Source organism: Varroa jacobsoni, unplaced genomic scaffold, assembly GCF_002532875.2.
Source record: "Varroa jacobsoni isolate VJ856 unplaced genomic scaffold, vjacob_1.0 scaffold_669, whole genome shotgun sequence".
In the NCBI taxonomy this organism is placed as follows: Eukaryota; Metazoa; Arthropoda; class Arachnida; order Mesostigmata; family Varroidae; genus Varroa; species Varroa jacobsoni.
In genome coordinates this window covers 37715-54164 of record NW_019213571.1, presented here as the reverse complement: position 1 = coordinate 54164, position 16450 = coordinate 37715, and the positions used below count along the sequence as shown (strand labels likewise).

Sequence of the window (16450 nt, the reverse complement as noted above, 5' to 3'; positions counted from 1 at the left end):
TACCGTAATCTTAATAGCTGACCCTGTTGTTGCTATATCTACATGTTTTTTCTATGAATCTTTTCCGCTCCATGTTCAGCGCTGGTCCGCCCAGCGTGTACGTTTACAGGATATGGAAGGGTGCTGCATGCGTGCTTCCAGAGTATCCCTGAACGCCAAAGTTGTTTCTGCTTTGGTGAGCTTGTGCGAAAGATCACATAGGCAAACACGTCTTCGCCTGGGTATGCGTTACTTCTAGGGGAATTTAAAGGGATTCTACCGTGTAGAAACCACCGATGTTGACATCGTGGGCAATGTAGCGGATGTTTGTAGATAAACGAAGCTAATAACATGTGGCGACGAGGGCTCCCCCTACCGAGTTCGTTTTGATTATTAGTTATCGTCAACAAGCGTTGTTTACGATTATTCCTAATAGTAGAATTGCCATCCCTATGATTAAAAACGACCGCCATCCCCTTTGGGTCTTGCACATGCGAAAAGTCGGACGAATAGTGGTTTTCGTTGTCACAATTTGCTATCGTGTGCTTTTCACGTTCTCAAGCTGGCAATGACTGCAGTGGCTACAGTCATTAGAAAGGGGCTTCTTCGTTAAATCTATTAGCGCGTAGCGATCTAGGTCGCTACGTGCTAATAGATCATGACGATTCAGTCTGTGACGGCATTTTTGCCGTTGAACACCTATTAACGGAACGGGCTTGTTCTTATTTTCGATCTTCGAAGTAAGTTGTAAACAGCTCAGTGGAATGTACTGGACGTGTCTACGACCAGTGTAGTAGGTACCGGTACCAAACAAAATGTCAAATAGTGCTCCCTGCCATATTCCTTATTTGTGCTGAGAAAGAGTAAAGCCATAAATGTATTACGCCGATTGGCTGGCGAAAATCTATTCGAAATACAAGTTTGCTCCCTAGCGCCTGGTTTTATCCGGTTGAGTTGGTTCATTGAACAAACCGAAAGGGTGATTAGAAACCTTCGTCCTTCTTTCGCGTAGCAGCGAGTAACGTAGACAAACGGTACGACACCCTACCCACTATATTGAGGCTCTTCCGTTTCAGTCACACTTAGCGATTATTTCTTTTGAAGCTTTAAATTTGGTCTTCAGTGCGTGTCGGCTTCATGGATCAGTAATCAGTGGAGAGAGAAGTTGGAAGGTCATAAACAAAGTCTATTGCCTGCAACTGCATTATGCGAGCAGTCCTGCTGCTGGGCAGGAAGAACGAGTCAATGACCCTTTTTCAAACTAACGCTAATGATATGTGTACTGTTGACCACGTATTCTGACTATAATCACTAATAGCCAACGAATCTGCTTTTTCGCTTGCTTTGACCAAAGTTGTAGGAGTCGGCATCACCCCATCACACGCATATCGTGTTTGTGTCATCCGACCAAATAAGCTATATTGTGTTATATTGAGGAGGCTCTCGTCAGCATGATCGGACGAGGCAGCCCGAAGTGACAGTGAGAGCCGGCCACGATAGGACAGCGTTCGGTAGAAGAGAGTTGCTCTTTTCGTTATAATTCGCAACCGATTCGCAAGGAACAAGTAGGAACGATTGGATCGCTCCTACTTGTTCTTTCCGATTGCTACAGCTACATATGTGTTTAGTGCATAGGATGGGCATTACAAGTGATTACAACATTATCCGATCGTCTGACCGAACTTGAACCTGCCTGTGCAGTCTAATGATTTTACCTCTGCCAGGCGCTTAATTAGGCGGTAACACAGCAGGCGAAGTATTGTAAGTACTAGGCAAGAAATTTCAGTCAATCAGCAGGGCAGGACATCGCTGTCCAAATGCTACGAGACGGTATAGTTTCGTATTGCATTCAACGCTGAACTATTGGTGATGCGTTACATCCACAACGTTGGGCATCAAGTAGCTAAGTTGACGTCGCCCATACAAGTCCAGTGTGCCAAATACCTTGGCTAGCATGTATCCTGATGTTACATAAAGTTTTACTTAAACAGTTCGAACAAAAGTCCACAAGAATAATGCCAGAAGCTTTTTTTTTTTTATTAAGGTGTTCACAAAAGTCTGTCGGACGTGAACGTTTGAGCTGTTTTTGTATACAGTTAAAATAACAAGTAAAACACATTCTATATCGAGTTAGAAATAACATTTGAGCAAAGCGGAAAAAAAAAATAATAATAATAATAACCGAAGAAACCTTCATTTCTGTGTTTGTTAACAGCTGATTTTAGCACACGTGAGTGAATACCTATCAGCTCGGATCGGCTGTGTAAACATTAGGCGGATAAGGGAGTGGCCGAGTTATGCACACGTTGATGGGAACTTTCCGTTTATATCTGAAGGATCGGGATGCATCAAAATACAGAGACGCGATCTAATTTATCACTTCAGTACTTTGATACAGGTGTACGTCCATAACTTATTGACATGTTCCAGGATGTGTTCACACCTGGCGAAGCGTATGACGGCAGAATTGATCGTGTCCCTTCAAATGGCACGTCAAAGAGTGCTACCTCTTTGTAGGTTCAGTGTGAAGATCACCCACCCAATCTTTGGATCAACCTAGATCGAATAGCACAGTGAATTTGCATTCTTGTATAGAACCGCTAATACTCTAAAGTAAACTAGTTAACGAAGCCTAGAGTTTGAGTCGTATTTCGTTACCATTATGTTAAAAAAAAAGGCTCTGAGAGCTATCCGGGCTTTGAACAGCTTTGAAATCGTGCTTGCTTCAACGGGATAGTTGCTTGCGCCCAATACGTTACATACCCTTCGTGCACGATTCGCGGCTAACCTGAACGAATGTGGTCGTCTTTACCAGACAACTGACAATTAAAGGCCAGTTATAGAGGTAGTGCTAAATAACGGCCGCGATTCCTTTCGTTATAACTATCAGAGACAATTATATTACAATAACAATAGTAGCAACAAGTGTAAGGGGCTGGGTGAGACCCATGCGTCTGAGATGAACAAGCGTGGCTTCTAAATATAACGTGCGTGTGCGTAAAACGGCGCTTTAAGTAGAGACTCGCCGCTGCTGTGAAGCCATTATGTAACAAGAGCTCACCTGTCGTAACTACCAACAGCGCTTAGCGGAAACTAACTTCTTTCTTCTAATGCTATTTTTAGCTGCTGTCGATACCGTTCCTACTAAGAAATAGGTCGTTCTGAGCCTTGTAAGGGCAACAAGTACTAGAGGAACTTTTAAAGCTGTTTAAAAGGCTGTTATCGTAATCGAATGACAACCAGCGACACGAGGTAGTTACGTGCGTGTTTTAAAGATGCGCTTTTCTAGTTATGTAACGTTAATGTTTACCCAGTGCTTTGGAAAACCTCGTTCAAAATCACGCATTGTCAATAAATAAAAATAGCCAGACCCAAGTTGCTCGTAGCAATTTACTTTGCGTCAAATTCGGTTGAGAACTACGCAGAGAGACGTTAGAACTTGCTCGATTAGTCTAGCTGCACCATATAGTCCTTAACTTTTTAACTCGACGAGCCGATCAAATGACAACAGATAACTGATGGTGCTTTTGAGAGAAAACTAGAGGCTTGGAGCGTAAATAATGTATTCGTTTAGGACGAGATAGTATGCGAATGATACTACTATGTACGACATTAGATGTATTAAGCTGTTGTCAACAGTTTTCATTGCATGTCTGCGAGGCGACATGAGTATTATTCTTTGCCCTGCCCGCGTGTTGCGGCTTCGTTCCAATCTACCCTCTTCTGGTAAAGCATGCGAAGGGTTTGTGTAGTTTCTAGGTTGTCTATGATAATGGTTCCACTGTGCGGGAAAATGGCTAGATCCTTACTTCAGATGCTTCGCTTACTGTTATTACTTTTACTATCAGGGAAACTACAGCAGTAGAAGAATCAGCGTAGCTAGATTCTGGGAAGGGTAAATCAATGAAGATGCACGAAAAGGGCGACTTGACGTCCGCAGAACTCAGTTCAGGTGTCCCTTTGTCAGCATAGCGAACGCGAGAAACCACGGGAGGGAACTGAAGATGTTTAAAACAACTGCCCATAGTAACTAAGTGGAGAGCAGCGCTTTCGCTATATTAGGAAAAATAGCATAGCCGGACCAATACTAGTGGGAGAATAAACCAGTTCGACTTCAATGAGCGATAACGGAATCATGACTGGCGTGAAGAACCGTGCAATGCTTGCTTGCATGGCGCACATGTCAAATCGTTGTACCGAATAAAACTCGATAGACGTTGAACCGGTGTACATACAATACACTGCGAACGAAAAAGAAGGAACATATGTCGATCTCGGTCAGCGGACCCAGGCGGATCCTCCTATCCCAGACAACAATAAGCGTGCTGCTTCAGGGGCACGAACTAAGCTTATCAGCAGCATAGGAAGGAGTTAGAAGGGCGTGCCGAGAGGGCGTGGAAGCAAAATAACGGCAGTAGATACCCTTTTCTCAGCCTGTGTCGTCTACCTAGTTGAGACTGTGGCTACCCTTTTTGCCTAAATCCGCGACGTCTGGTTACCGCATTCAAATGGGCCATTTTGGATTCTATGGGAGAACGACCACGGCCTTTACTGGTGTTCTGAGGGAATACGAAAGCTTACGAAGTCTGCGGCTATATCACTTTACAGCTCAAAACGGTAAAGGGGTAGGCGCCACATAGATACCAAGCTCTATCTATACACGTTCCACGTCAAGAAAAGCTCGTGGTGGATAGCCGAACGAGCGCAGGCGGAAAGGAAGGGAGGGACCAAGGATAAAGGTGTGGTAATTTGCTTGGTGTAAAAAGACGTGAGAACGTTGAACAGAGGCCAAGGCTGTGAGGTGCGAGTCGATAACGGGGTCAGCAGAAGGAGGAGTGTTGTATGTAAGGATGTACCATCCCCTCCAAGACGAGGCTGAGGGACGGCATACTGCCAGCGGCCATGTACGTGCTAAGTGCAGCAGTTCGAATAGGAGAACAGAGCTGGATGCGTTATTTTCATTACCTGTGCTGTTTTCGCACTTGTGGCGAAATACGTTATTCACCAAGACGAGTACTGCTAAAGGGCCTCGCTTCGCTTCACGATACCTCGTGGTACACCAACGTAGCAACAAGTGTCGTCCGAGCAGACTTCAGTGTTTCGTTAATGAGTTTCAGATAGTTGAGCACGTTACGCGAAAGCAAAGCCAGTCAATAAGTTTGGCTCGTATGGACGGCTTGAGTTTAAAGAACTTGGTGTTTTTCGATAAACCGAAGGTATATACCGAGCGTATGAGGATAGAGGCGTTCACAGTTAACTAAATAAAATATGATTTCCATTGAACTAAACACACCGTCCTGTTTCTCGCTATCTCCCCAACGCAAAGTCGATTCAAGATTCCGAAAGACCACTTATCGTCAAAGGCATCGAACTATTTTTGCTTATTCTTTTGTTATTGGTTGAGGTACCGTAGACAGACCACATCATCGGAAGTACAAAAACATCCCCTCATTGCTCATCTCTTCGTGAGTTTTTTCTAAACAGATTTGTGTTTGAATAGAACAGATTGTCGAATATTTATACGAAGATGGGCAACCTCTTGTGTAGTCGCCATAGAATCTAAAGTTTGGTATAGGCTGTAGTATTGTTTTTCGGTGTTAGCTAGTAGAATCTAGCCGAAAAAGTACGAAGATTATGCTGTCATTGATTTTAATTGATAAAAACCTCTCACAGCTCGATGTAGGCATTGCGGACCAGGTTTAACTGGACGTTTTCGGACATAGTATCTTAGCGTTTACGTTTAGTCCACCCGTAGCTACAGGACCCAACACCATATCGGCAGCCACGATGGCTGATGAGTGACGGACGGGTGATGTATTATTGGCGGACTTTGGCCAATAACACAAGAATTCTTGTACCGTCTGTTTCTCGACCAGAGAAATTATTGATAAAATTATACCATACCTCACCTCGACAAAAAGAGAAAGCAGTTATCGTCGTTGTACACGTAAGAGTGCTGGCCACGTATATGAGAGAAAATTATACATTCACACAATGAATAAGTACATTGCTACTAGCTTAATAAGAAAACGTAATAGTTCATTTCGCTTGGAGAGTTTTTGGCCAAAAGTGTGTAAATAGAAAACAAAAGAAAATTTGATCTGATGAAAAAATCATATCTTAATGTAGGAATTACTTCTAAATAGAAACGGTTTTATGATTTGTTTCAATAGAGATATAATCTCTTTTGCTTTGTTAATCAACCTAACAAAGGACGCCGCATGGAGTGTCTTCACAGACAAAAAGAGCACAAAAAGAGCACATAGGAAATTTGTGACAATTTCCCACTGTGTCTGAATTTTTCATTTTTTCAAAAAATTGCTTCGTGCGTCTCTCTGCTGCTTAACTAGGCAGGAGGACCAATGGACGCCAACGCTATCATCGCCTCCATGTCACACCGTAACGAACTGTATGTAAACATTTTGGTGACAGTAGACTGGCGCAGTATTCGAATTGAGCGAATACTGCGCCAGTCTATATAGTTCTATAGTTGGCAACCATCTATGTTCTACGATACAGATAGCTCTAAGTCGAAGCTGATCATGGGTCCTTTGATCCGATTGTGACTTGCTCTGACCCATGTCAGTGTGACGGCAAGTGCGCCGACCGACTTTTGTCACTCGTCGGATTACTCGTCCGGCTGCTGCCGATTCGGCTGCAAATACGAAACAGCCGGTCGAGGCAGAGCTGTTTTCGCTGCTGTTGCCATCTATTACGTTGCGGCGATAGTATTCGTAGCTAGAAACCATGGAAAATAGAATGACGAGGCGACATCTAGGAGAATAGAGAGCCGTATTGCTGGTAGAATCAGCTGCAGCTTGAGACTGCAGGCGACACAGTATTATATTGCCGTATTACCAACGCTGGGCGGAAGGCCAATGCGCAAAAGCTGAAAAAGGAAAATACGAATTCGTTTTCTCGCTAACGCCAAAATCAGTTCTGTGCGTTTTCCTGTTGTTCTGCATTCTGCTGAACTGATTCAGCTTCTGATCCAAGCTGTGCCATGTGATGTAATAATGGCAGGACCACCGAGTGCCCGTTTGTTCGTGTGTTCTTGAAAACTGAGCATTCGAAAACGAGAAGACCATCTCTCTATGGGTCAATGTGCTGTTGTACGCCCATGTGTCTGTCTGCCTGTTCGTTATGTCAGAGCAGCGGTGGCAGGGGGTAGTAACATCAGATTTATTAGGATTTCTGCTAGCCCCACCGCTGCTACCAACTCTGCTTTGCGTCCTTTTTTTCGATAGGGTGGGGAGGCAAACTGGAGAAAGCAGGGGACTGTTGATAAAAGTGAATTGGGCGCAGAGAGCTGCTGTTGTTGTTAGTATTTTCGTTGCTGAGGCGCCCGTCGCTACTGCTGCTGGCGCCGGAACTATCGCACTCGTGATAAATTGTCTGCGTCGTTGCGGCTCTCTCATTTGTCAGGATATTTCTCTGGTGCTCTCCTCTTATAGCCTGCTTTGCTGAACCCCACAATCCGTGCTGACGGCCCCAATGTCAGACTTGGTGGTATGCCTCTTCCTTAGCAGATATTGTTAGGCAAAATGCGAGAAAGATAGGTCTCAGAGTAAGACGAAAACAAAAATAAAACAGTAATAAGATACAAAAAAAGTAGCTTGAAAAAGCGTAGATGCATCAATCCCAATGACAACGATGATGGCAATATTAAAAATAATAGCATTGATAGCAGGCATTGGCTGAAAGAACGTGTACATTTTTACAAAACGTTTACATTTATAAAAAAAAAAAATACATAAGCGACTTGTACAGTAGTTACAGAAGTTACAACTTCAACCTTTCTAGAAATGAAAGTGAAACCATGCCTATTCTCAGAATGAATCAAGCGTAAAATAAATTTCAGTTTCCTTTCTGTCAAACATTCGTCATATAGCCATACGAGAGACAAACGAATATGGTGTTGGAGTTTTTGCTAGAATGTTTTTCCTTCTGCTAAAAATAGGCTTACCTCAGGTCTCGATGCACAGCTCTTCCTTTAGTTCAATTGACAACAGTCTACATACTGTTGGTCTAGTATTATTATAATAATTGCTACGTGCGTAACTGGCCATTCGTCCGGGATGAGTCACGCTAAAACGATACGTCTTTTTCACGTTTTCTTTTTTCTGAATTTAGGGAAACGGAGTGTTGTCGCCGACGCAGCCGCATCACAACGAAACTGCGATTTCTCCCGTCGCTGCTGATGCCGGCGTCTTGTTTTTACTGCTGCTGCCATTCTGAGTAGCAGGAGATCTCTAGCAGAGCTCCCCGCAGATGGTGGAGCTATGTGGTTTCAACAAATGTAACTATCAAGACAATGACTCCATTGAGAGTCATGTAGATGATCATATCAACTTCGCACCTATACCCCAAGGCGGGTAATATGATGGTGGGGTTGCCCGCCATTTAAGGCCACCATTTAGGACAGCTAATTAGAGGAAGTGAATCGCGGGCGCTGCCAGTAACGCCGGGAAGAAAGGCCGATGCTGGAACACTGGATACGCCGGCGCAGCAGGGCGCTGTTTGGTGTATGCGCCTTTACGACATTCATTCTATTTTGCCTTAAATATGTTTACCTGGGCGAACTCGAAATACCCAACGGGGGCATTGCAGGCGGGCCCGGGGCCCGCACTCGACTTCTTGATCTGCCGCTGGTGCCACAGTTACCGCAGAGGGTTGCTGACGAAAACATGGTGGCGTATGAACAGATGCAGCCCGAAACAGCTGACAGTGAACGAGTTCGTTTTTACATGACTCGCCGTAGCGATGTCATGGTCTTCTTGCACATTCAAAAAACCGGTGGTACCGTATTTGAGCGACACCTCATTAAAGACCTTGACATCGAACATCCGTGTGTACCTGGGCCTGGGCGAAAAAGGTGAGTTTCTTGAATGAGAGTGAAATTAATATATATATATATATATATATCTACTTATCTACAATATACTTAAATTCTTAGTTATATACTTGCATTATATGGGCTCCGATACACATTCTGTTATTATTAGTGAATAGGAGTTGCAGGACGATCCCGTACCGTAGAGTTGACAACAGTGGTGCCATAAGTATTACCTAACTAAGGCTTTCGTCGTGTGAATACTCTAGGGTTAGTAGGGGTAATAATAATTATTTTGCGTAGTAATCTTGTGAGCAAGCCGCCCATAAAAAAAACAGAGCCATGTTAGCACCTTTATTTATTGCACACAAGTAAACATTACGAAGACGTGATCAGAAACATTTGTTACGTACACTAGGGGTCGACACGGTCAAAACCATCTTGGTATATTTCGGATAGAAGGTATAATGACGCTCAGGCTGAATAAATTGTTCTAAAGACAACTGGACTCTGTTACTGGTGATGCATTTTATGAACGAAACACCTTTCAGCGGTGCTTCTCTCTCTGCCTTCTCTTGTGAATCAAGCGACCAATTTGTAACATATCAGTTCTCTACATTAGTACTATCTACATATGATTTTTATAACACATAAAGACAGGTGATTGAGGTATTCAGCTGTGACAGCTAAGTTTGTCTGGGTAAATGTGAAAACGTATCGTTAACCGACTGCTCGTTCTCACGCTAGTTTCACAGGCTTTTTTCATGTTAGGTTATTGCTGGACCTAGAAAGCCAGTAGAGAAACTACCCAGTAAGTTGACGCATGCTTACATAATACGAAATACATAATACATATAATTTAAAACAGCAATTGAACTAGCGTGCTTTTGTGGGACTAAGCGTAGGTCTCGTTATATAGCACTATTCCTAACATAAACGTAAGGGAAACTGGGTTTGGGTCAATGGTTGCTCTAGAATGTTCTCACTGTCCTTTGTTGTGAATATAATTAGTGTAGAAATTTTTCAATTGGCAGTGACCTGCACCGACGGTATTTACGTGCTCAAAATGATCTCCAACACTACATCCAGTTCCCCCGCATTATCACGGAGAGTCAAATTCTACTACGGGACGTAAATAGTATTACAGTTCTTCTATTATTGAAAATTTCCGACTTAGCGTATTCTGCTAGGTTGTTTTGGTTCGTAGATAGTGAGTTATCATGTCACGTTGAATGATACTTGTAGATAGATAGCGAGGGCGCAAAAAAATGCATCAAGTACGTGACAATGGCAAACTCAGTGGCAGCGATGAAACTGGCAGACGATTGGCCTGATTGCAAAGCTGTCGGTCTCCATGTTGCTTTTTCTATTCTCTACTACACATTACCTATTAAGTTATCTATCGCTAATGGTCTATTGATGATGTAGGTATGAGCAGCTCTAGCGAGCACTTTCTTGCTACCTTTTTCCTTCGTGTTTTTCTATTTACTCTATTCTCAACATAGACGTGACTGTTGTTCGTTGCGTAGTATGACAAGTCGTCCATCCATTCGTTATTTTATATTTGCTGTCCACTCGTTGTTGTCCGAGCCGGCGTGATGACTGCTGCCAGTTACGATTGAGCTCCTCAAGCGAGAAAACATCGAGGAACCGTGTGGCACTCCGCGTAACATTGCTCGCATCACCCATCGTGTGACCCCTAGAGTAAGGCTAATGCCCGGTAGGGTTTAATGGTAGAGCGAGTAAAACGACAAAAACCAGCGCCAAATGGAGGAAGCGAAGACGAAAAAAGGAGCCAGTTTCCCTAACGAAAGAAATTCGGCTACCTCACACTTTATGATGCGTTCATCCGCTCTACGACTGTCCAACTCACGTACGGTAGCTGGCTGGCTAACTGGCAGAGCGGGATAGATGACGGTTTTAATCGACGGTCAAGTTAACGACTGTTTTATGGAATAGACCGGGTCTGTTCAACTCGTCTAGGGAAAAAGAATTCTTATTCGAAAACAACACAGCTGTTGAAGTTCTTACTTCTTTAGATTCGCGACGGGTTTGAGGTACGTACAGGTTGGGAGCACCGCCAGTCAGCTGTTCTACTTGTGGTGAAATAATCTACAGCCCCATATCTAGGTTCCGTGCTTCCTATGAACGCAGAGTGAAATAAGCCCCGCTATGGACGAGCTAATTGTGGTCTTAGAGTACAGTTACGGCAGAAGCATTATCACGTTTAGCTATACAAAGTTCCAGAGCAACATTTTATTCTGAGTAAGTTCGTTGTTCTGTGACGCACCTTGATCTTGACAAAGTGAAACTTATTCGAATAATTCGTTTTACGATCAGAAGCAAGTTGAAAGTGTCGGTTTTTATTTCCTGATGTTCCAGATGTTTGGCCACATAAACCTTTTTACTTGATTCAGAAGACTAGTCGTGCTTACAATTGTACGCCACGCATTTCAGTAAGCTTGTTTCCAAAACCTGCCAAATGTGATAACTTTCGCGGGTAAAGGCTTTTCTTTTAATTCTAACATGCATTGGTCTCACCAAGTATCGAGTCGGTGCCAATCAATCAGTTATTATTACCCACCTAATCAGCTTAACAGGTTTAATACGTCAAAAAATAATTATATCGTGCAGAAAGCCTATTGTTCCAGTGCTCTCGTTAAAACGTGAACTAGCGAGGCGAATGTTTAATATGTTCTATGGTGCTCTTAGTAGCTTGCGTAGGCTATTTAGGTTGAACCTGACTTTTTCGTTTTCATTTATAAACAGTGAAAAAAATCCTCGAAGCCCCTCAGCAGTGCGATTTGGAGGGCAAGTTCAGAAGACGAATCATGCATTGTGCATCAACGAAGAACCAGCCAGTTGAAGGTATTATACCATAGTATGGCAGACTTCTTACAAGGCTGCGAAGCCTGGCCGGCGACGTACTCTTGCGGTTCTTGTTGATGATACACTCCTGCTCCCTAGCACGTAGTATTTTTATAGCAGAAGTCTAAACGGACGGCAGCAATGGCGAGTAGTAGTAGTAGTAGTAGTAGTAGCAGCGGGTGGCAGAACTTCAATGCCGGAGCTGACAGGGCGTGGAAAGGGAGCCATGAAAATCAGAACAACACCGTCCTAGTTTAGGGCATCAAAAATATACATAAAGAAATATAGTTCCGTAGAGACCGCAATACAACATTTGCCGGCCTTGTCCGCGTGTCGATCTATTTACCCAGCAAGGCTGAAAACTTAGCTCAGTATCCAATGCGAAGTGTATACTTCCGTTTGGCTCGATATTCGATCAATAAATAGGCAATTCTTCCGTTTCTTTCACACCCCTCACCTCATAAGCTGCTTCGTATCCTTAGTAACTTTACGGTTCACTCATATTATCATTATTGTTATTATTATTATTATTTTGGATACAGATTATTTTGGACGGCAATATTGCGTAATATTCTATTATAACTAAACCTGGGGATGTTATCTTTTCGTTCTGTAGCTTGTATTCTGCAGCAATCTGTGATGTCGCTCCACTCCCTTTAGCAAGCATCTTACACTTTATTGCTTAGATTCGCAAAATAAATTGGGCATCAGCGATCATTTTAACCGTAGGATATTGTCAGCTATGCTACAGATACTTACAGCATTATATTTGTGAGCATCGTCCTACGAACGGCTGTGTTCTCCTTTGAATGTATAACAAAACACGACAGGTTGAAGAGCTTTGCTGTCTCTCTAAGATCCGCCTTCTGGGCGACAGCGGTGTTTGATCCCCATTTTTCCCCTAGTCTCTCCCACGGGTTATGTGAATGATGGCAAGGTATAATTGAATTCACCGTTTGCTTCCATCAACCCTTGTCCTATATAGTTACGGTTAACTTTCTCCCTCACCGCAACAATTAGGAATGAATGTTGTCGGCTCATTGTCAGCGTACACTGAGCTGTCCTTGAAGCAGCATTATAGAGGCCTGTGAGTCCTGCAATCGCCGTCTGAGTTTTTCACCGACGTCTTTTCCTCTAGCTAATCGTGCCACACGAAAACAAAAGTCCATTTCCGATTTCTGATGTATACGCGTCTATAAGGCTTCCTGAATTTGGCGGAATAACAATAGGTGAGTCGTCCTTATTTTCGGTGAAAAACTGCGACCCAGGAGATTTCAAAGAGTAGAATATGACAGTATAATCTTCGTGAGATATGAGCCGTGAGAGAAGATACCCTGGGGGGATCTGCGTTTCGAACTCTGGAGAGCAGAAGCGGCTACGTTCCGGTGTTCACGAAGATGAGGAAGTAGAGAAAAAGAAAGGGGCGACCGGTTGGTCGTGAGAGAAAAACGAGTTGAAAATCTCTAACCATGAGAGACCATGAAGGCGACACACAGTAAATAGATACATGAATAGACGAGCACAACGTCGACTTGACTTCAGCGCGTATCGAAAGAAAAGGCCAGACTAAATATACATTAAGTCAAACAATGCAAAATACTATGGAATTTCAAAAGATCTTGTTTATTATATTCCTTTTAGTTTTATAGTGGAATAGTTTTTCAACGCGAAACTCATTGAAGTGAGCGCTGGCGTCCCAAAGCAACAGTGTTGAAACTGGTGATGATAAAAAGTTGAAAAAAATTATTAAATCAATTTATCAGGATGCATGAACGCTGACAGCTTGAGTTTTGAAAATTTCAATTCTGATGGAGCATCAATGTATCAATGACGTTTCGTTATTTGCTAACGCTCGCTGAGTGCTATGATACATGCAAGCAGCGCGCAGTGTAAGCCTTAAGGTAGGCATTCAAAATTAACTCTTGTCGTATTATGGGCCCCCAGCAGCCTACGGGATTGTTAGTTGAGCACACTTTGTTTACCCGCAATAGGATGACGTTATAGTAGTTTTTGACGTTTGACGAGATCGATCGCAGGATCCCGATAGAATTGGTAAAGGTGGGCACGTAAACTAAAGCTGGTAAAAATGATTTCGTAAAGGGTTTACATCAAATGAAACCTGCTGTAGGTTATGCGAATTGATTCATATCGACAATATGTCTAGATAGAATAATGTCTAGATATAAATAGAGCCCTTAGTTTAACAGAAACCAATTTTAACGTGCTTGCTTTGAAATTGCTGTTATTTCTCTAGCTTTCTGCCGTTACAATGATAATAACAGAAGTAATAGTGCAGCATTGATTAGTAACAGTACGTACAACAAGGATAATAGAAATGAACGCAGGCACTGGGGTTTAACTTGGCCGAAAATTTATGAACTGAAGGAAAAAAGAGAAAAATAGGTAAGGCCAAGTGAGGCGATTGAAGTAGAACACGTGGTGTCGTTGTGTTGTCGATTGAAGAAGGTTTTTGAAGAGATGAATTATTTGAAGTCGACGGTGACGACGACGACAACGAATAACGACCATCTGCAAATACAGCCGCGACGAGAATGCAGCTAAGGGATTTAGTGCCAGAAGAACGCTTGCTGTATAGAAGCAGGTCCAAAGAACCTAAAAAAGGGATGAGAAGAGGAGACGCTAGAGAGGATCCTTCCATGGAAAACTACTGCTGATGAGGTAATAGTACTGCTAATGTTCCTTCGCACTGGATCGTATTACCCGTAGCCGACAAATTCCTCTGCTTTCGACTATGCTTAGATCTGCTTGGCGGTTAACCGGCTAGAACCGGCAATCCGGGGAGCCTGAGCTCAGGCAGAGGCAGGCAACGGGGTCCTACCATGCTTCTATGTTCGTCACTGTCGTCCGCTGCTACGTGTAGTGACCACGTACGACCAGCCTAATGGAACCAGTGGCAGAGTGCGAGCGGAACCGTTTTGTATTATACATCACAGATAGATCTATACCTAAAAGTACAACGCTTTGCCCTCCGTGAAGAGTTTTGACATTGCGTCTTCTATGTTATCATACTACTGTTACCTTGGCGGCAACGCCGTAAAATTCCAACTAGACACGGATGTTCTATTCCCCGGTTCCAATGGAACAGTGCGAGAGGAAAATAGAGAATCGGTCGATACAGTGGTCAAAAGGAAACGTAGTGAAGACGAAGTCCTAGAGAGAAAAGGAAGGAAAAGAAAGAAAACTAAGGAAGAGATGCTTCAGGCTCCAAAAAGAAAAAGGGCCGACTGGCCAGCTGATCGACAGATCGACCCCCAATCCACTGGTTCCAGCAGTACGAGCAGCAGCATCCGCGAGTGCTCTGGCCACCGCTGCTTCCCGCATGCAATTCTGCGTGATAAGAACGTATGGCCTGTCGCAAGTCTGTGTCGCTGCGTGGCTCGCGAACTCGTCTCATCGACTGCAAGTCTGCATGCCTTTCTGCCCTAGCTTTATGCCATGGACCAAGTGGCAGGCGTGGAATTTCAATAAGATCCCGTGTTCTCTTCGTTGCAGAGTCTCGACGCTTCACGGCCCTTTCCATCTACTCAGCCAGCCCATTTGCTCGCTCACTTCCGAAGATCTTCAATGGCAGTCCTTTCGTCCGGCCGTTTCGTCTCGTGCAATTCCAGTGTGTATGTGTGTTTATTTTCCCCTTGCCGTGTTCAGCAGCTGCTTGTTCCCCTGTTTGTTTTCCTCGAGCCTATCAGCAGGCCTTCTTGTTATTGGAAGTACGTACGTGAAAACGAGAAGCAACCTTACATCTCGACTCTTTAATAGCCCCAATGTTCCGGAAGTAGCTGCCGTCTTCGCTCCATGGTTATCGGAGCCTGCGACCAAGTTGATGCTGTCTTCTGTCTTTTTCGCACAGCCGCTGCTGGCGCTTTTGGCACCCCGTCTGTGGTCGTGAGGTAGGCGCCAACAACAAACTGGAAGACTTGGTGGAAACTGCTACGTTGAGCGTATAGTAGCGGTAATGCTGGTTCTGTGAAGGACGCTAGCCCCTGCTTAGCGCTCGTAGAGGCTTGCAACATGTATAGGGAGAAACTGTATGGCCTGCTAATGTCGTAGTATCTAGAACGTTGTGTATGTCTTCTTTCTCGTTCACTAGTGCTATCCTTGTGCTCATCTATAGAAGATCGGTCAGAGCAGGAACAGCCTCGTTCAGTTTGGCAATCAACTTAGCGGTACTTCTTTTGCGTTTACTGTTGCTACCTCCTCGTGGGTCGTTAGCTATTCAAAGACGGCGGGCAGTGCTGTGAAAAGACGCCGATGTGTTTTGCTAGAGACAGTAGTGAACTTCGAACCCTTTTAATAACAATCAAACAAGGACGCTTTTATGCTCAATGGAAAACGGGCGGACTAGGGCTTCACGTAGGAAAAGCTTGGACTTACGGTTTTACTAAGCTAATCTGTAATTTGTAACGTGTAGATTTTTCGTATTGAAATCTTAAATGCTCGTCGATATTAGCTACAAGCAAATAATTATATTATGCCGATGTCGTAACCGAATTGTAGTGAACGCTGGTTCTATGTCTCCCAAGATATAAATGGACTAAGAATAGTAAGGTTAGTATTTTTTTGTGAAGATAATTACCACGCACTCTTTGAGACAGCTGAGGGGCGGTCAAAGCTTGGAAGCTTATAACTTAATAATGGGACTATTTACTGCACGAGTTCACTAAACAGAATAATCAATCTGGATCATTTTAGGTAGCTGTCGTTTTTCAGCATAGTTCAGTACTTTTCATGTAGCGGATTCGACAAATATTA

General features: G+C 43.6%; 1 protein-coding gene across 1 annotated transcript in view; it reads left to right on the top strand.

The window, feature by feature from the left end:
* Nucleotides 1–16450, top strand: part of LOC111262495 (heparan-sulfate 6-O-sulfotransferase 1) — a 49530-nt gene that overhangs the window by 21041 nt on the left and 12039 nt on the right. The window contains exon 2 of the mRNA XM_022836802.2: nucleotides 8113–8854. Coding sequence (XP_022692537.1) covers nucleotides 8460–8854 — 395 coding nt within the window. The 5' untranslated portion in view covers nucleotides 8113–8459. The remainder of the gene's footprint in view (nucleotides 1–8112; nucleotides 8855–16450) is intronic.